The 22638-nt window shown below is 37.2% G+C and overlaps 1 protein-coding gene across 5 annotated transcripts in view; it reads right to left on the reverse strand.

Moving 5' to 3' along the window:
* igsf9ba (immunoglobulin superfamily, member 9Ba) overlaps window positions 1-8797 on the reverse strand; it is a 91614-nt gene extending 82817 nt beyond the window's left edge. For all 5 annotated transcript variants that reach the window (XM_028464395.1, XM_028464393.1, XM_028464394.1 and 2 more), the window contains exon 1: window positions 8492-8797. In XM_028464395.1, the coding sequence (XP_028320196.1) occupies window positions 8492-8555 (64 nt within the window). In that variant the 5' untranslated portion in view covers window positions 8556-8797. The remainder of the gene's footprint in view (window positions 1-8491) is intronic.
* Window positions 8798-22638: the final 13841 nt, after the last annotated feature.

The raw sequence follows: 22638 nt of genomic DNA on the forward strand, positions 1-22638 counted from the left end.
TTGACTGCTCTTGTTTTATCTGCATATATATTCTCATATCTTCACATATTACAGATCCTTACCGGTAAGTTACCGGTGACATGACGGCTCTGAGCGTCATGTCACCGGGGATGGGATTGTATGATTATGGGTTATTTTGAATTATCATTCATGACTTTTCTGCGGGGACTGTTTTAGGATTTCCTTTGGAAAACATAAGAAGATAGACCAAATATAGGACGTGACGGCGAGACTGTCAGTAGTGACAGGGCAGCGCCACATCGTCACGCTATTGGAGGCTGCAGTATTCTGTCCAATCTGCGACCGACCTTTTCACCTGCGTGACGTAGTTTAGAAAGTTTGGTGCTCTTAGCAAATAGAATGTGGGAAAGCAGACCAGAGCAAATTAAAACGCAAAACTGTTGCAGATTCACCGCCTGAATCGCACCGAGTCCACGTACTATATGTGTGAAAGCACCCTAAGGGTGGGATCAGACACATAATCAAAAAAGACAAATAATCACAAATGGAAAACTATTAGAGATGTTCAATAGTGGCTTATTGCCGATATCCAATATGCCGGTATTTCCCAACATAAAAATTCCAATACCGATATAAACATAAACCCAAAATAAGCAAAATAAAAATACTTATTCAAATTTATTACTGGAAAAGGAAGCATCTTTATTAACATGCTGTCTAAACTAACAAATACCGATATCAATGTCAATGTCATGATTTTTTCCACCAACATGGAAAAACTGTTACTGACATTGACACTGTCAGTATTAGTTGTCAATACCGAGACAAAAAAGTGATACCGACATTGACATTGATATAAGTATTTTTTTTTCTATACAAATATCAGCCAAAAATATCAGCGTGCCTATAATATTGGCCATCTCTAAAAAAAATTGTAAACGTGACGACAAATAGTGCGACAATTAAAATGTCACAAGATGTATTGTCAAAGGTATGAGTTCTATCAGATGCCATATACTCTACATTACATTGTTGTTTTTTTCTATATTTTATAGAAAGCTACAATATTGGATTTCTGCCCGATATTCAATATGCCCATTCTTTACAACTTGTTTGGCCGATAACCGATATTGAAATTTTTTCCCTTCACATCTAATTGCAGTTCCCGGGAAAACAATATCTAGTTTCTGTAGTCAAATTGACATACATAATTATTTTGCATACTCTTCATCATGTTTGCCCACTGGCAAATGCAGACTGAGACAAAGCTAAAAAATGATGTAACATCAATAACCACTGAATAAGAAAAATAGTAAAATACCTCAAATTAAAAACATCTACTTTTGTGTCAAGAGGTTTTCTATCCCCCTCATATACATGCCACCCACTAACAATTATCCCATCTACTAACAAACTCGTTAACAATGACGTACCTTTTTAGCTCTAAGTGTAGAGCAAAGACTTTACTTGCCTTTATCTCTTGGCTAAACTATATTTTTACACATTCTCCCCAATGTACAGCCACATGCTTTCAAGGAAATAGTTATCTGGGGTAGACCACAACCCCAGTAAAAGAACTTTCTTTCCCAGTGTGCTGTAGGCTTTGTTCACAAGTCCACTGTGCTGAAACTGGCCTGACTGGAGGAAAGGGGAAAACAAGGAGGGCATCAACAGAAAGAGCTGGCACACACACAGGACTGAGTCTGTCATCCACAGCTTGAGCACAGGCCATCTCCTAAACTCATTAAAGAGCTTTACTTTCACTGTCATGAGCGAGAGAGTGCAGTCACTCTGATAGAAATATGGCAAACTGGTTGGAACAAATTAGACAAAGTTGATTTAAAACAACTGCAATGCTGATCAGGAAGAAATGATGAGAAGGCATTTTGTATTTATAGACATCTGAAAGAATGAAGCACCACTGCTCTCTAAGTAAGTTTTAACTTTAGAACAGCCATCCTTGGCAAAAAAGAAAAAAGAAAACGGCTGTGTTCGAAATCACATACTAACGTTCTACTCATACTAAGTCTGATGTCAAAATGACTTTGTAGTAGGGATGTAACGATTCACTCAACTCCCGATACGATTCGATTCACAATACTGGGTTAACAATACGATTCTCTCACGATTTATTTTACAAAATGGGACTGTAGACAAATGATGACTGAAAAATATTCCTTTATTTTTTGGGGGGAAAAACTATAAAAAAAACTATACTGTTTTCCTTTTATTTTTCATTGTCAAAAGAATCCCTTGATAAACTATTCAAAACAATGCAATTTACCTAAAAATAAATCTTGAATTAAATAAATAAAGGAATAATACAAATGAAGAAGAAGCCTATTAATTAAACTTCTGGTTCTATAGTAAACAATGCAAAACTGCATAATAGTTATTTTTCTTTTTAAAAGTGCAACTGAAAATGTATTTTGTGCCTGAACAATTGGACTTTAAAAAAAAAAACAGTCTGCACTGTATTTACGTCAGATATTTGTTTGGACCAGCAGAGGGCACTGGTAACCCAGTGGCTAGTTACCATTACTAGTTACTTCATTCACAAAGTAACTCAGTTTTGCTATTTTGATTACTTACACCAAAAAGTAATGCGTTACTGGAAAAAGTATCTTTTGAGTTACTTAGAATTAAAGAATGTATTATTTTTTTGGGGTCATTTATGTCCATACAGCTTCATATCAGTGCTGTAATAATATTATAATTCACTGTTGATCAACTGTGCCCCTGTATTAACATTGCTTTGGTTAAAAGCCTCTGATAAATGAAATGTTATTGTATCCAACCCTACAGTTTCTAACCATTTACATTAACAGTACTAAACTCAGCTCAGTATTAGTCTTTACAAACACCAATGTGACTGAAACACTAAGTATTCTTTCAATACCAGTTTATTTACCTGAGACAACCAGAAACTGAAAATGTTACAAGGAATTGTGAAATAAATAAAACACAAAACAACCTGAATATTCTTCAAAATCAAAGATCAAATATTAAAGTGGCTTCAGCATCATAAAACGGTTGTGTTTAGCCTTAGAATGTTCCCTTACAGCTTAAGTACGAAAACTAGCAACAATGTACAACATAAACACAAAAAACCTTCTAAAATAAATAAATGAAAGCAATCTGAATAACAATCGGAATAAATTTTGACCAACTCTGCTTTACAAAAACAGGTATGAAACAAACATAAATGTTTTGCATGTAACAAAACAGCTGCTCAAAAATTAAAACAGTAATTTTTCAACCTTAGCACAGTAATGTAATGCTGTACGTATTCCAGGTGCACATTCTGCTGTTGAAAATGCTTATAAAAATAAACATGGAAAAACAAATTCACAGCCTTTTTCTCAGCTACCCAATGCTAAACATATCAGGCTAATGAGCTGCTGTTAGCAGTGACTGAGCTGTAGCAACAGGCTGCTTATTTACAACAACATACCGTGCAATAGTTTGGCTGACCTGTCCCTGGATAACAGTCACAGTCCGTTAAAATCCATACGCTGTTGTTTTGGTGCAGAGGCTCCCATCACGTCCACCAATGCAGCGTTAGTTTAGCTTCACCGATGCATCTTTTGGAGACAGATGAGTAAAATAATACGCGTATTTCTACTCTGAGAAGCTCGTCCTGCTCTCGCATTGACTCGCCATGATTGGCGCATGTGACGTAAACAGAGACGCTGACAATGTTTATTCTTCTTCTGTTTTACCCTGTTTGGCACAGCGTCCCGCAAAAATATGTAGCGCCATTTCACTGTACCACCAAGTACCGTGACAATAAAAGACTATTCTATTCTATTCTAGGAAGTACACTGCAGCTAGCAAAGTAATGGACAAACACACCATATTGTAACGGTAACAGCGTTATTTCTTTAAAAAAATATTGCGGTACAGTACTAGTTACTGTCAAAAGTAACGTTGGAGCGGTAATGAGTTACCGCCCAACACTGAGTGTGTAGTATGTTAGTCTGCAATTTCGAGTAGAGCTAAAGTCTTGTTTTAACTGAAACTATTGTAGAGGCTTTATCCACAAACTCCTTCCTTGGATCAATTTATTTCATTTAATAATTTTATCATCTAGACTAGGCAATAAAGTAACTACCATCCAACTGTGGCGGAGCCTAGATTATTTGAGCACATGAAATGTTAAAAACCTCAAATAAAATTCAATCTACCCCTGCTCTACACAGTTCCCCATGACGAGAAGAACATCTATAAAACTTAATTCTAGCCATGGCAGGTTTATGAGACTTGCAATTTGCCTTCCACCGAACACAGAAAAGCAGCAATCACATAAAACATCATTAGGCTGCAGTGTTGCAGATGTTTAAAGAAAAGATGCTTGTGTTCCTTATACATATCATTAAAACTTCCGAAAGCACTGCAGATGTCAATTTAAAACCTCCAGCCCCCAAAACATTTTCTCAACCAACTCACAGAAAAATACAGCCTCACCGAGTATCCAAAAAGAAGGAAAGCAAAGAAGGATAATTTATACAAACCTAATCAGCTTGCAGTGAAACATAAGAGGTCACTAAGAAGAAGGTGATTGCATACCAAACCATCTGCTAAAAAGAACAAAAAACTGCTTCATGAGCTGCATGGTCTGCCATCATGGACTGAGGCCCAGAGAAGCCCTTCAAACACACCACTCCCTGACACTCGCCAATGACATTTAATTGCTTCTTTATTGCTGTTAGTGTCCCTCTTGCTTCACCTTGATGGGTTGCCAAGTCACCATTGACTTTGTTGAGGTAACCTCAGGTCTCCCTGACCGTTTGCCACATACCCCACGGCACTTGGCACACAAACTTCTCTGAGTGTCCTGTTATCATCACAAACTGCTTATACTTGACAGTTGATGTGCTCAACTAGCTATGAAAAGAGCCCATCGGTCTACATTTGCATGGTTGCTTTGGTAGTCCCCACATACTGTACGTGGTCTCTTGAATTATGACTAAATGAAAAGTGACAAATCCATGTGATACTGAGCAAGGTGCTGCAAACACAGAAATTCATCTTTCACCCAAAATGAGGATAACTATATTTAAAATACAATTTTTTTATTGTTGGCTTGTGAAGAACAAGGTCTATTAAGTTGATTAGACTTTTCAATCTTGCTGAAAGGGTTTAATTGGACAGAACAATAAGCAATCATCTGATTATCAGTCACATACATATGTAGTACACATATAGAACAATTAGTGGTGTCCTGATACTGAGTACAACTTTTTCACTTCCGATACGATACTGATATTGCACCATTGAGTATTTGCCGATACCAATTAATTGATCCAAACTTTTATTACTTATCTTGTAGTGTGGAATGTTAAAACAAGGCTTGATCATGTGATATTGAAATAAATAGAGTCTGGAATGGATTGGTTCAATTTTCGGTTCAATTTTAGACGCAGGCTGATACAATGCAATTCTAGATTTTTGCTAATATTGGGCCAATATCAATATCGGATCGGGACACCCCCATAACAATACACATAAACATATGAATATACAAAGTAAACATTATTATTTGCAGTCCTTGGTAAAAGTAAATTACAGTTAGCTAAGATTGGTGACTTCAGGCATTGCTCAACATAATGAAAACAGTGTCCAGAAGTAAGAACAATGGCCGTGTTCGAAATGGCATACTAACGTACAACTCATACTAAGTTTGAAGTCAAAATTAGTATATAGTGTGTGCCGTTCACATTAGATAGTATGAAAAGTAGGGCTGTCACTTTAGCGCGTTCATTTCGATTAATTAATTGCAGGAAAAATGTGCACGCTAAAAAAATTAATCGCGTTAATCGCTTGGTTTTTTTTTTTTGCACACCAAAACAGCGTGGAACCATTCTCATTCTCGCGTTCCCGGTATACCCGTAACACTGATGCACCGACTACTATGGTAGAACCTGAGGAGAAGTCTTTGTGGGCATTAAATTTAGTTAAAAAAAAAAACACACACACACACACCGGATGGAAAACTAAAGCCCAGTTGTGTGCAAATTGTGCAAGACAGAGTTTATGGATCACCAGAGGTCTTCTAGCCTCCAACGGAGCTTTTCCACCTCAAAGCTAACTATGTAGCAGCTAGCACCTCAATGAAAAATGAATCGTTAGATTAATAAATGCATTGAAAAAAGAATCGCTCGATTAAATGTTTAAAAAATAATTGTTTATCTCAGCCCTATTCGAAATGCATCTTGGGAAACAGTCATCATCCTACCTAATCATACTTACAGTATATTGTATACAGTATATACTCATTGAGTGGTGTAGTATATAGTAGGTTGGTGTGCCATTTTGAACACAACCAATGCCTGTAGCCTATGCTAATGCTAAGCTAGGCTAATTATCTGAATGATCAAGTCAAAGTTGTGTTTATTGTAAATTACATCTGACAGTAGAGGACAGATCCGGAAACATCCTAACACATAATTTGTGCTACTTGACCAAAGTCTTTCCGCTGCAAGAAGGAATCCCACTAAATCAATGGAAGGACATGTATGACGCGTCGCACGCACACTGAACAGTTCTGTGACCATCGTCCAAGCCAACACTTTAAATCCACGACTTTGTTATGAGGCTGAAATCCTAACTACAATACCACTGAGCATTAAGCAAACTGCTGTATATACATTTTTCAAAAGATTTGAAAAAAAAACAATGAATAAAAATTTATACTGAAAACCTTAGAAATTCTTATATTTTCTAACTTTTACATGTTGTTGTTTTTTTATGAGCTCTAAAAGGAAACAGAGGATGATGATGTGGCTCGTCAATTAGATCATAGGATGCTTACTTATTTCTTTATCTTGGTACTTTCATTTTCTTTGCGTAGTCCAAAAAAAATGTATGTTAGCATTTACTGTAGATGTCTCTGAATTAACTGTGAGCACTGCATGTGTGCTGATTGGCTTTCGCTGTGGCCCGGTGGTCCTGCAACAAACTAGTGACGTTTTAGAGTGTACCCAAGTTGAAGCACACAGTAATCTGGTGGGATTTTTGCATTTAGTCCATTATTCTAATCAGAATTTTTTAAAGAAATATTTTTCACTTGGTGACATGTCTTTGCAAGTTGACTTGGCTACTATTTTCTGACCAATTCTGAAAAATAGAAATCAAACCCTCATCATCCTGCACAAATGCAATCCAAAATGAGTCATGTGGGATGTTATCATCAGGAATGTCAAAAGGTTTTGGATAGCATCACATTAACAAACATTAACTGAGTGCATGAGAGGTATAGCAACAAAAGAGGACGATCAGCCATCATCATTTGTAAATACTTACAGGCTCTGCTGTGATTTGTGACTCTTGTTAGACTTAAATCACCTTCAGTGTAATGCCAATAGCGGACAACACCTTCGAGTCGATAATATTAAGCCTTTCATTGGGTGGGTCATTGGTGCTTTTAGAAAAATGACACCCCTGAGAGATCCCTGTTCCTAAATCAAGCCTGTTTCACTACATCACACAAAGGCATACAGCTATTTTTGATGCTTTTTACGAGAACATGCTCATTCAACCTTTGGTTAGAAAACTGGAGGCAGACCAGTTTTAACTGGGTACGCCGGGTTATTGGGATCAGTTATCAGGAAGCAGTCTGGAATATGTCTCCCTCATCTGGCCACAAATGGGAAAAGCAAGGTTAACTAAGTACATTGGTATTGTATACAAAATAATCAAATGTGAAAATTTAAAAAAAGAAGAATATTTCGTAGTTTCTTGCTGCAGGATTGCCCAAATGATGGATCCACACAAAACGAGCATGATCAGAGATCCGTGCATCCTCACTACATCCAAACACTATGACCCCCCCCCCCACACACACACACACACACACACACCCTCTCCACCTCTCTCTCTCTCCCTTCATCCATGTGCAATGTGAAATCCAGCACATGCCTTTATCAAATCTACGATTGCATTTTATCCAGCATGTGATACATTATTTAGAGATGGTCCCTTATAGGTTCCTGGGACGGTCACACCCCTCTATAGAATACTCAAACTGGACTTCCTTGGCATCATCCATATTATCCAGCATCATCTTCCTATTTGATAGTGCTTTTTAATCGCAGATACCACAGCACACAATACAATCCTCGAATTTGCACCAGTAATCATGATGAATGTTATCTTTTCTTTTAATTCTTTTTTTTTTTTTTTTTTTTTTTGGTGGGGGGGGGGGTATTAGTACCCGAGGGTCCATTTCTAGTAGAAAATGTTCTCTGATACGATTAAAGCAGTGCTGAACTTTCACGTGACATATGAGATATGCAGCCATTTGTTAAGAGATGAAATTACCTCACAGCCCTCAGAGAAGCATAGATGTTTCATGCATTTGGAGAAAAAGAGACAGAGAGAGAGAAATGGATAGGGGGGGAAAAGAGAGAATAAAGCAGCACGGTGTGCGCGCACGCACACACACACACACACACACACACACACACACACACACACACACACACAAACACAGAGACAGACAGCTGAATTATATTGCACTTCAACTCACCTTGAGCGGCCGTTCCTCTGGTGCTGAATACACTTGCTATCAGAGTGGCCACATACCAAATCATAGTACTATTGCCCGACCAGCTATTGCCACGCAAAGTGCCCCCCGTTCGACCAATCTCTCATATTCGACCTTGTAACCTGCACCGTCTCTCTATTTGGCACAAATGCCCCCTTTTCGTGTCCTGCGTTCCTTCCTGGTGGTGTTTCCCTTCATCCCTTCCCTCCCCCGTCCTTCCGTCCGCATCCTCCTCCCGAAAGAGACAGAGCACCTGCACCGCCGCGCCGCGCCTGTACTACAGCGAGGACCGTCTTTACGAGCGCATAGTGAAACCAAGTGTGAGAGGAGGGAGACGCAGCCACAGGTCCCGCCCCTGCTCGCCTCTGATTGGCTGCTGGCTGAGGCTTTGGGGCGGTGTATTGGCTCCTTTAACGCCCCTGCACCCGAATGACAGGCGCGCGGTCCCGATTCAAGGTGAGTTGGAGCGTGCCGTAGTAGTGGAGCCGCAGTATCATGCGCACACTGACAGAGCCGCGTGCACGTCTTTAAATACCCCACTCTTCAAAACTGGACCCACGTGCACCATCACCCATTCATCCATGCTGGGTTATTTATTTATTTATTTATTTATTTATTTGTATTCACCACCACGTTTACTCAATACAGGCACCGTCGTGGAGCTCATCTACTGTCGCCGACATTTAACCCCTATTTCCCGCCGTGTCTGGCTCTGTGTGATGGGTGTGGCGATCATTAGCCACTGCCTAGGATTTTCCTCGACGGCGGCTCGGATGCCTTATTCTACTACATGGTCACCGCCGATAAAACCGCCTGAGACCCAGCTGTGTGTGTGTGTGTGTGTGTGTGTGTTTTGTGCTCTCATGGAGACCACAGAGCATCTCTGACTGCTGCCTGTGCGCCTCAGGCTGCTCGACAATATATAGCCTATCACCCAAACACACACACACACACACACACACTGCCTGTGCAACATCAACATACAGATCCAAGTTATATACAATTAAGCAAATTCAGTCTAGACTGCTTGGAAGGGGAGAAAAAAGGCAAATCTGGATTCTTTTTTGCAGATGGAGGCTTTTTTTTTGTGCCGACATCCCCCGTCTGCATGTGTCTACCCCCAACACCCCGCCCTCCCTCCCTAGATCAGTGGAGGCTGTCATTATCGTGTCTGAAAACGAGAAAAAAAACCCCAAGAATGGATTCAACATTCAAATATGGTCCGTATTCCCTGTTAGCCTTTAAATCTATACTACAGATAGGAGATTTCGTGTGTGTGTTTGTATATAAGCTTTATTGATAGTTAATATTGTGTTTCATAAATAAGCAATGGGCACAGTCTTTAATTGCCTTATTATGATATATTTAAATTAAATTGTTATTGCATATGTATATGTGCAGTAGAGGTGGGACGATATACATGATATCATGATACGAGACGATATATGATACGACGGTGTGCGCACGATACATGACGATATTTTTAGAAATGGGTAAAAGACCCCGAAAAATTCAGTTTGAAAAATATCCATGCTTTCATTTGACTAGCTCTGGGCATACTTGTATATACTTACTTTGGGTGTGGCCTTTTTAACTCAAGTGAATACAAAATAAGCAATACCATAAATAAAATGACCTTTTCCTATTTAAAGCTGATATCTGGAGTTTCTGAGAAATCTATGTTTATGTATGATTCTTTTGAAATGCGAAAAAACACCTAACTATTCTTTTACTATGGTCTCCTGCCGGTGGTCATTCATATACATTAATGTATATAAGTCCCTCCTTTGTCCTATAGACGCCTATACAAATGGAAACGAGTACCATGTGCACCCAGCCAATAGGCTTCAACTTCCTGTTTTTGAGACTGTCAATCAAAGTGAATGCGAAACTGTGCACGGAAACTAGGCCGCGCGTCACAACATCAAACAGGTAAATATGATTTTGGCTCTTACCTGACCCATAGACCTATATCAATGCTACCCGATGCGACCTTGTTATGTTCCGCAATGCGCGTGCAGAAAAGTAGAGGCGTGGCTTCTGGTAGATTACAGAGGCAGGGGGAGGAACTGGAGCTCTTTAGGGCGGGACATCAAGACGTTTCTCATAAACTCCAGACGTCAGCTTTAAAGTGCCACCCTGCTAATAGAATGCAAAAACAGACACAAGCAATTCATGCTGTCTAAAATTAAAAACAAATTGTCATCACATTCTTCAAAACAATATTCTGTGCATGAACTTTGCAAAACAAGTTTTTTTTTTTGTTTTTTTTAAATATCAAACTATTGAACAACCTGAATTTAAGATATGGACATGTTCTTTTCCAAGAAATTTATCAAGTCTACATTCTGTGTCAGCAAATGAGACCGTTGGACATTGACTATGTAGCTGACCCCCAACCCTCTCAATATTGCATTACCATTTGTACCATCAGCGATATATCTTTAACAACACGTTTTAACATCTCGGTATCTATTTGCATGAATATGTATCCATCTTTTCTTCACGGCACCTTGAATGGGCAATTTTCTTATGTCAGACATGGGCAACTGGCGGCACGGAGGCCACTTGCGTCCCTTGGTCTAATTTTGTGCAGCCACTAAAGTAAATACACAAAATTACTCCAAAAAATACAAAATGATGGATTAATACACAAAACAGCAAAAATACACACAAGACAACTATAAATTACAACAAAACAACAAAAAAATACACATAAACAATTGGAAAAACATTAAATAATTACATTATTATACAAAATGACTGTAAAAAACACACAAATCACAAGCAAATTCAAAGGAAATGAGAGACAAATCTACAAAATGACTCCAAAACCACAAAAAACAACAACAAAAATCACACACAACCCCAATGAAAATACACAAAATGAATCCATAAATGCATGAAATTAGAACAGAAATACACAAAATGACCTAAAAAGTACACAAGAAATAACGAAAAAAAAAAATAGAGAAAATTTCACAAAATGTCCCCAAACCCTTTCCTGTATTTATTAATGCTTGAATCATTCCTCAGATCAGAAAAATACATTTTTGTGGCCCCTCATGTGATGACCTATATATTATGTTTCAACTAAGTTTACATTGGTTTAACTGCATGGAAACACCTATTAATAACAAATTCTCCCTGCTTCCTTTGACTCATTGGTCTGCTCCCATTCCCTGCATGCACCTAAGTTTCCTTTTATCCAGTAAAGGAAAAAGGCTAATAATTCTTATTTTATTTTTATCTTTACATTTTATGGGTCCCTTCTAACCTTATTTTAAAATGACGTAAAAAAATATGTGTGAAGAGGAAGTAACGTCTGGTTAAAGATTGGTACAGTATCAATCCGACTTGCAGCTTCTCATTGTGCAGCATAGCAAACAAGGTCATATTACTAACGTATAACCCCCCCCAACACACACCTACAGTCAGAGAAGTGCTGACACTACATCAGACCACCTTAAAGTTGGCACTGCTGCCTCACTCAGCCTCCACTGTGACACGCACATTAAATGTAGTCGTAAAGACCACAGAGGAGATTGCCTTTCTCAGGCTGAATTTGATTTCTACAAACATCAGTGATGAAAGATAATATTTCAGATAATCTTTTATGTAATAGTGCTACTATCAGCTCTGTTATTGAAGAGTGCATGCCCAATGGCTGTCAGGGGAAGATGAAAGGTGCTAACATTTATACTGTATCACTATGCAGTTGAATTGGAGTATTCTATGTGGAAAATTGTTGCGTAATTTGTTAAATATTAGTTTAATCTGATGTCTGTTTTACTAAATTGGATATACTTGGAGCAGCTTGACATTGATCATCTGAAGGATGTTTCAGTTAATCAACCCTATAATCTTTTCACATTTTGCAAACAGAGACTAATGTCACTCTGTTTCTTTTTCTCAGAGAAAAAAAAATGCATATTTTTCTTTCATTTACTGTTCTTCAAGTACAGTAATACATCCTCTGAGGTTTTAACCAAATGAGATTTAAGTATAACTGCTTGAGGTGGTAGAATTGCCAGGGGTAAAGAAAAATCTAACAAATCAAAACCATTTTGAACATCAACATTAGGTTTATAAATGCTAAATGTAGCAGATGAATAATTCCAGGAATATATATATATATAGATTTTTTGTCTTCTTTTTGACTAGTACGTTAAGGTTTAATTTATTCAGACTGCTGTTCCTTAGGAAATCCACTTTGATCTCCTTCGTCAGAGGCGTCTGCTGATCGCTTTCATGTTTCCTTTGAAGTTTCTTTGACTTCATCGTAGTGATTCCAGCAAGATTCTAGAATGCCCTGGATGTAAATTGTTTTAACAGATAAAGACATAATAAAGACCTCGTAGATCATTTGCCAAGTAAATATAAAAGATGTAAATGACTGAAATTGCTGCTCGAAAGTTTGTTTTTATTTCCGCTGTAAACACTCGGTTTATTGACATTGTTAAGTTTTGTACATTGCATCGTGGGATGTGAAGTCCCATCGACAGATGCATATAAAGTGTTTTCACTTGATTCTTACAATGGTTTCTTATGTTAACACCAAAAACTCTGATAAAGTGACATATCAACACTTTTCTGGGTTTTTTTTCCCACAAACTGGAAGTTACAGCAAAAGAATGGCTGATGTTTATTTTGGGGCTAACAGAAAAATCTGAATCAGGCCTGAATGAGTGTCTATCATGGGGAATACTGGAATAAAATATTATAAAAATAGTGTCAAGAGAATCAGTGAGCTCCTTGTCTGACAAAGAAACACAATAAATCACTGTAAGAATGAAGGAAAAATGCTTGTATGCATCTGTTTAGGGGACTCCACATCCCACAATGCAATGCATGAAAAGTATTCCAACATTATTAATAAACCGAGTGTTTACATCATCAACTTTCGCAATTTCAACATTTCACATCTTTTTCCGAGCAAATGATCTTTGATTTATTGATCTATGAGGCCACACTATGGATTTATCTGATTCAAAAAATAATATAATCCCCAGCAGCTTTAAGGTATGTATTTCTCAATCTAGTATTCTCTTTCAAAACCCTTTAGGCTTTATTTCTCTCCAACAGATATATTTACATGTGTGTGAGTGTGTATACTATACAGGCCTGAATGTCTCAGCAGACTCACATGCTTTAGTGACAGGGACATATGGATGTGTATACACAGTAGGACCTCATCCAGCATCAGACAGACAGACAGACAGACCTGAAGCTCACTGACCTGCTGCACTAAAACCAGACCTGCTTTGTGCTATGGCTGCTTAACAGATGTTCTGCTGCATGTCTGTTTATGGAGTTTCATATCATATCATATCATATCATGACATACCTGCTGCTGCTGCATGTGCCTTCAGCTCCAGTTTAATTCACAGCTTTGGCCAGTAATGGTCAGTGCTGGTTTACACAGATCATCTCTACTCTGACCCATGTCTAATCAAATTTTCAAAATGAAACAATATTAAAAATGTGTGTTAGTTCGTGATTAATTACCTCCATCAAGGAGGTCGTGTTTTTACCAGTGTTCTTTTGGTGTTCTTTAGGCAAACTTTGGGAATACATCACATTGTAATACTTAAACTGTGTCTTATTTAAATTTGCATCAAAGACATTATTATTGTTATTATTTTGTTAGAGTTTCTCTTATTCCCTTTAAAGGTAAATTCAAATTTCTTTGACAGTTTGTCTGTTGGCACAATTTACGGCTGGGCAAAAAAACTAATTTAACCGCTTATCAAATTTGTAGATAAAAACGATTTTTATTTTGCAAATTCGAGTTGAAAAAATGAATGAAATTTGCACCACAGTTTTTCAGACTTTTTCGTGTTCTGACGTGAGCCAGCCCCCTCTTTGTTTACATTTTTTTACCCTTTGAGTAGGCCATATGTGTGCCACAGGCATGTTCAATTTTTTATTTGCACTATGCTGAGATGCTAAGGGAAGAGTTTATTATTTTTTAACTGTAATGTTATATGTTATAAAATATGCAGTTATCTGATTTCTTAATCAGAAAATTCAAGCTACTGTGAAGTTGCTGTTGCACTTTTGCTTAAACCTGGGTTAAAGCTTGACATTGTTGAATGACAGAGCCTCATTTACTATTTATTTTGGGATTGTTCTATGCCTTTTAACTTTTGAGGACAATCACAGCAACAAAGTTGCACTTATATATACAATATATCTGATGTCTGCAGTCATTTTTTAAGTGCATTAAAATTTTTATTTATTTATTTTTTTTAATCAAATCGAAACTCTAATTTTTCTTTTCTTTTTTAGGCAAAATCGCCCAGCGCTAGCACGATTATGTAAAAAAATAACACATTTTTTAATTTTGTCAAATTCTGTAAAATTTTGTACCAAATATAAACTTTATGCCATGGACGATTCCATTCAATGTTGGAGTGGATCTGGATCAATATATTAATTCTGGATCAGTTTTTCTCAAAAGAATATATATTTAGGTTCCACCTATCTTAACTAAACTTGATGAAATTTGACTCCATTACTGTAAATCGGGTTGGTTTCTCAATTACCCCACTGAGTTTCGTCTGCAGACATAACGTCTGCTAACACTAACAGGACTCTAAATTATCAGGTGTATTGGAGCAGAAAAACATCTAAAACTTGCAGAATTTGCATACCTCCAGGAACAGGATTGGACACCTCTAGACAAACTTAATGCACTTAATTCCACTATAGGCTTCCTTTAAAATAAAAAAAAAAGAAAAAAAAAAGAATGTCAACATATCAAAATTTAATTCATCAAGGTATTTTCTTTACCTGGCAAACAGTAATTCTTCAGGTAAATGTTTATGTTTATTGCCAGATTAAAAACAGCTCTTCGTGTTTACTCGATTACAACAGGAATAAGGCAGGTACACAGGGTGGAAGTGCAGTGAAATCTACTTTTAAAGCTGGCTGCCCTTTCTCTAAAAATCTTGTTTTCACATGTGCATTGTGCTGTCTGTCTGCTCTCTCGTGAAATCTATAAATACCGCAGTGGTGCTAAGAAAGCTGCAGATGCAGTGCCTGCTAATTCCTGACTTTTGATCTGTGAAGCATCGTGGCAGCATTTAGGCTCAGTGGAAAAGGTTTATCCATCATCTTTGCATGAAAAGAGGTTTTAGACCAAAGAAGGAGACGGAGAAGAAAGACAAAGATTAAGACAAAATCATATGCCTTCTTAAAAGAGCAGGAATCACAAAGTCGAGATGATGTTTGTACTTAAAGAGGGTATTTTAATGTATGCTATTGGTCATTTTCTCATGTCTTTATTTTGTCCTCATTGGTGTAATGTTGAGGCACCAGTGGATTTACACTTTGAGGTGGAAAAATCAAGAAACCATTGTTGTGTATTCCCATCATTTCGTATAGTGAGTCAGGTCACATGCGCACTTCTACAACACAACAGACATTTTGCATTCCCATATGTAAGATATCCTTCTACAGAATACCCACAGAAAAAGGCCTGAAACAGAAATTATGGATCCAAGCACTGAGGCGAACAAACATAGATGGAACTACATGGAGCCCAAAATCAAAGTGGTCGTATGTTTGCAGTAGACATTTTGTTAATGGTAGGTTGTGTATTTGGGGGATCTAATTTCTTCCTGACTGATTTTATGACATTGTTTATGAATTAGCCTACATTTAAATTGTAATTCATTCAGTATTGACTGAAATGTTTACGGCTAGTTAGCTAGCTAGAGCTAGGTCTAACTAGATGGCTTTCATGCCGGGTTTGTGAATGCCAGAGAAACACATGCAACTTGAAATTAACAGTAAATATGCAATGCGTTGATTTTTTATTAACTGTAAGTACAGTATATTAAATAAACAAATGTGCTTCATATACCCATTTATGTTTTAATTCAATCTGTATCATTATTATTATATTATTAGCAATGCTAGCCTAGCATAGCCACATCGCACAATGAGCCAAATATCACGATGACACAGGCCTATATAGACACAAAAACAAATATATAAGCCTACCTCCAAGATGCCAGGGCTGTTAATGAGCTACTCGTGAATAGCAGGCCAATGGAGATCTGCCCATGTTGTCGTGGTCAATTTGCCATGAACCTTGAGGTGTTTGGTATGGACATGATTCTGAACCAACCAGATGTAACTTCCCTTCATATCAGTGCTTGGCCTTTGGCTCTAATCTGCTGAAATATTCGTACAATATTGAGTAAAACCTTTGTGTTGTCCGCGGTAAAAAAGTGTAAATAGCGGTTGTAAATGTAAACCCCTCTTAAAATGGCGGAGGGCGTTGCTAAGGCAAATGTCCCGAATGATGATGTCACCGTGAAAAGGTGTAGACCAGATTTTTAATTCCACATGCAGATTTTACAACTTTTGGGTTTATTTCCTTATATGGTAATAATTCAAACAATATGCTCTTGTTTATTAAACAAACAACATCCTGTAGAAATAAGTGTTCAATAGGTGATCGCAACTTTAATCGTGGGATTCAAACCATCGCTTTCTCTGCTCCTTTATAGCAAACTATAGCCAATAAGCCAAACAGTCATTACAGTCAAGGTGTGGAACGCACAACTCCTAAAGAATCTCCACAGTCCAACAATGAGCCTCAGAAACATGGGGTAGAGGAGAAGACGTCTCGCATCACTTGGATGCTAATTATAGCACAAGAAGGGGGTTGGGGGGCTTTCAGGGAATCTTTGCTGAGGCATTTTTTAATCTCAAGGAAAGTGACTACACAGGTATGCATTAAAGAAGCCAACACTGTTAGGACCATAGATAACGATGGTAGCAGAGTTTTTTTCAAACTGGTCAAGGTCAAAACATCGTGTTCAATTGTCCTGAAACCAACTAAATATTTTGATTGCTGGTAATAGCTCATAGATCAATATATTACTCCTCACAAGATCTATTCATTTATCCTGACTAATTTGGGCTGGGAGTCCTCGGCTGGTTGTTCATTATGGAAATATATTAGACATTTTGAGGTGCAGAACTTTTTTCTTCCAGTACAAAAAGGTATTCCAGATAATGCATGTTGGAAAGAGTTTTCATCTACACCAGACATGGGAAACTCCCGGGGGCCACAACATTTCTACAAATGCACTCTGAATGACAGAAAAGTACACTCCCAAAACACACAAGATGACTACAAATGTGGAAAATTACAGATTGACTCCAAAAACGCAAAAGAAAATAACAAAGATACACAAGATGATTCCAAAAAAACACTCAAAACAGAAACAAATTCACACAAAATGAGAGAGGAAATTACGAAAATACTCAAAAAACAAGGAACTGACTACAAAAATACACGAAATGACTCCAGAATCACACAAAACAACAACAACAACACACAAAATAAGAGAAATACCGGTACAAAATGATGACAAAAACCATTTGTTCTTTTCTGTAATAATATGCAGGTTGGTCGTGATTCTATTACGGTACATTTTTGTGGCCCCTGCTGTGCTCACACCCTGCATCTATACAATCTCCTCACAGTATCCCATCCTCCAGCTTAACTCCACCACCAAGCTTATCATTAAGCATAATAAACAGGCTTAAATACTGCAGCATAATGTTTGTAATTTAACATCTGTCTCATAACTGTGCTGTACAAATGTTTATGCAGCAACAAATGTTTTGAGGGACGACACAATGACAGAGGTTAGAGCAAAGTCTCACATGTTAGACAAAGAAACCCATGTAGACAAAGTCTTTCTGACCTGTCTTTCTCTCTCCAGGCCTTTTTTTAAAAAAATAAAATATTTAAATGTATTTTTCCTCAGCAACCATCAAAACTTTTTTCCAATATCAGGCAATCTGGTATGAGGGCTAAACTTTGAATCAAATAAAAAAAGGAGCAACTGTGCTACAGATATCCCACACTAATAAACCAAAGCAAATCTAATCCGCCCGCTGTGACTGAGTGATGGGGATAAGGAAAGGGTGTTTGTGGATGGAATCTCTGAAGGGAAAAAGACAGCCTTTTATTTATTTAAGAGTGAAAAACAAACCTACAGATAATGAATCAGATTTAACCATTTCTATTTCCATTTTTCTGTGATGGCAGTTTTGGGTGCAAGCAAAACTACAGTGGCATACTTCTCTGTTCAAGAAAATCTGAATAATATCCACTGTTATCCAGGAATATTATCTTTATTTGGACCATAGTGTATAGTCATCTTAAAGATGTAAATCCTTGTTTCAATCAGAAACAAAATTGGGTAAAAGTGACAAAACATAGTGGAAAAGGTGGTGAAATGGGATTTTAAAAATCCCAGAAATTGGTGAAAAGTTGTAAATTAGAGTGGCCAAATACCGACAGAAAAAGTGGTAAAAAGGGTTCAAAGTTAGTTTAAACTGGAAAATGATGGCAAATCGTGAATGTGGTTAAATGGGGAAAAAAAGAGGTTAAAAGTGACAATAATGGGTCAACGTATGTGACATTAGGTGGAAAAGTAGTGGAATGGGTTTACTAGTGGTGGTAAGCTACTATTGTAGCTACAGCTGCCCTGGGGCAGACTGACGACCACCACCAACACTCACTCACACACTACATTTATACTTTATAAGTGCCAAAAAGGCATTGAAATTTGATAGAAAAGTGGCAGAAATGCATTAAAAGGAGCAAAAATATGGCAAGAAAAAGTGATGAAAATAGGTTCAAAAAATGGCAAGTTTGGTGGAGTTGCAGAAAAAGGGTAAAAATAAGCAAAAAAGGGATGAAATTGTTCTGAAAATATTCTTATGGCACATTCACACCGAACGTGTTAAAAGTATCAAAAGCGTCAAGTTTACATACACAACATTTGGCTTCTAGGAGAGTCGAGGGATCCCGCAGCGCCTCCCGCGCCTCCTGTGCGGCGCGTTTTGAAGCTTTTCGTGCAGCGGACGCTGCGGGTTTGGAGATTTCAAGCTTTTGATGCGCGTCTCGTGCCTCCAACGTGGCTGATGCTAAAGTTGGGATTGTTGAACTTTTGGCTAGAATCGCGGCACGTCGACCAATCAGGAGCTTTCTCAACAGTGACGTTGTGACATAGTGACGTAGCGACGTAGTGACATGACGTTGTGACGTGACGTTGTGACGTGACGTTGTGACGTGACGTTGTGACGTGATGTTGTGACGTGACGTTGTGACGTGACGTTGTGACGTGACGTTGTGACATTGAGACATTGTGACGTTGTGACGCATTTCCTGACAGGACTGTAGGACCCGGATGACCACAGGAAGCCAACCCAACTATGCTGTGCTCGCTCCGAGCTGTATAACCCAGTGGACTATTACTACTGAGACAGGAATAGAAAGGACCTTGCTTGGAGGAGGATTAGTTTTCACTGACAACAGAGAAGCTCCTCCCTAAAACGTGCTCAACGCTCTCTTTACAACTTGTTTGGACGCTTGTCACCAAGGGCCGATAGGCGAGATTTTGACGTTCGAAAAGCGTCCGGTGTGAACGCAGCATTAGTCTTTGAAGGCATCTGCGGCCCCCTATCAGTGTCTCGTGACCCCAAATGGGGTTCTGACCCAAAGGTTGAGAACCCCCGTTCTAAATAAACTAAAACTAAATTGTTTGACTGTACATAGGAATGCATCTAATTTAGAGCAATATACTCAAATCTCTGATTTAAGTCTGCAGCATGTGAGAGTACGTCATTTCCGATGTGTTTAATATCCTGTGCTTGTTTCCACACGCTGAACATTTGCGCTACTTCCAGAACTATTATGATCTCAGCAAAAGGCCTCATGGATTAGAGATAGAATAGATGCTATTTAACAAAAACTATATATACTCTATATATTTATTGTTATATTACTATTATAAAGAGAAAATAGTTAATTTACAAAACAAAAAAAATGGATTTACAGGTAGGTAGTGGGATTATGTACTGTAGAAGGGTAGAAGTATGTACTGTACTTCTTCTCACTCCTTTTTGTAAATGTAAACTGAATTGTAAAATTGTGTTGAGAATATTTGCGTTTTCTTTGTTTCGATGTTCTGTTTACATGTTCGAAATAAATAAAAAATCAAATCAATTCAAATAAATTGCTGAAGTGCATTCTTTATTTTTTGAAAATCCAACATTTAAGAACAAACCTACAGCAGATGAAGGTGACAATTGCAAGGCAACATCTGTAAAAATGCATTTCTGTCACTCACAATATGAATGTGCTGCTTATGGCTCAGATTGGAGACCAGAATGTCATGGAAGCTGAATATTCATATTTTGAATTAATGTGTAATAATTACAACAGAATAGGGAGTGCCTTCAAACATTTAGCACAGACAAAGAGAGGACAAGAACATGCAGCACGGTGCAAACTCAAAACAAAGCATTTGAATCAAAATGATCTATTTCTATATCAGTTGTGATGAAAATGTCAAATATGCAGATGTTTCTGTCATTTGCTTTGATCTGTGCCGTTTCATGTAGTAGAATTCATGGTTCAACACTGCCCCCTGCTGTTTACGTATGATAACACAAAGAATGTGCCATTTTTTTTAACTGTTACAACTGGACCAGAATTTTATAATTAATTACGTCACAGAACACACAATGAACATGTATCATGTGCCTCTACAAGTGACTCTTATTTTGAAGCGTGGCTGCTTTTATGTCAGCTTTATTTGTATGAATTATTGACTGTTGAAATAAACCAGTTCATATATTCATCAAAGATGACAAAGTGGTGAATCAGTGCGTAGGATGGATCCTCTACCCTGGTACCCTTGTTGTGTCTAGCTGGGAACATCAACCCTCAGTGCAGTCTTACAGGCTACAAAACTACAACAAATGCTGTTGCAGCTTATTTTCATCCTTCTCTACAGCTATTGTTTTTGATAATATCTATATAAAAATCAACTAAATAAACTTTATTTATATAGCACTTTTCAAACAAATTCAATTGTAGTCCAAAGTGCTTTAAAGGATTTTAAAAAAAGTGATTGACAAAAGGTAAAGATAATAAAAAATAATTATTAAAAATATTAAAAAAATAAGTATAAGTAAAGAGTCACAGATAAAAAAAAAAAAAAAACAAAGCAGAAAAGGGAAGAATTTATAATATATAAAATATTAAAATTTGCATAAAAACTGTATAAGAGTGAAAGACAACATTAACAAAAGATTCAACATTCCAAATGATTCGAAGCATAAAATGATAAAATTACAAGTATAAAAATGATAAAGCACTTCATAAAAAAATCTTAATATTCTCAGCTCCTCTCAGATCCCCCGGCACGCTGTCCTACCATCTTGGAGGAGCATAAAAACTGAGTGAAAGTACACTTCTATGTTGTTAATTATTTTTTGGCAATTTCAGTATGGTTCATTTTAATCAACATTTCTTAGATTTTGCCTAAACAGCTGTGATTACCTTGGAATTGATTTTTTGTGTTTGTTTTTTGCTTTTCCCCCCTGAGATCCTTGTAATATGAACAACATGCAATACATGGATAAACATACATAAACCGAGTAACCAATTAAAGAAGCATACATTTTCATTTTTCTATATTTAAACTTTCCAATCCAGTTTTCATTAGTGGTGTTTTTCAGGATTAGATGTTGTCAATTTTAAGAATTTTCAGTGTCAGAAGAAGAAGCTGCATGATGTCAGAACATTACCTAAATAAAACAAGGATCTGTTTAAGTTCAATGCTGTAGAACAGTGGTTCCCAAATGCCGTGGGATTTTGTGACAACTACACATAAATAATAATAAATAATTATTTTTTAATATACTACTTTTTATGCACTCATTTCATAATACAGAGGCAAACTTGATACCTATTTTTTATATATATATTTTGTTAATAAATATTTAATGAGTAATATAGTTACATATTATTTGGCATTAATAAATAATTATGTACATTTACAGATATTGTACATGATATGAGTGACATACACGTGTTATAAAGGTTATTTTGCACAATAGGTGTGCCTTCAGGAGTTTGGAAACTGCTGCTGTAGAAAGTCTTGTTGAATAATATTCAGAGCAGAAATATAAAAAAAGTCTATATTTCTGACAATGCATTCCACTCCTATACAGGAGAATAAAGGGACTCAAAGAGACTGAAACACGGGGGAGAAAGAACTAAGAGAAAAATCTCATTTCTTCAA

Source organism: Gouania willdenowi, chromosome 13 (assembly GCF_900634775.1).
Source record: "Gouania willdenowi chromosome 13, fGouWil2.1, whole genome shotgun sequence".
Classification (NCBI taxonomy): domain Eukaryota; kingdom Metazoa; phylum Chordata; class Actinopteri; order Blenniiformes; family Gobiesocidae; genus Gouania; species Gouania willdenowi.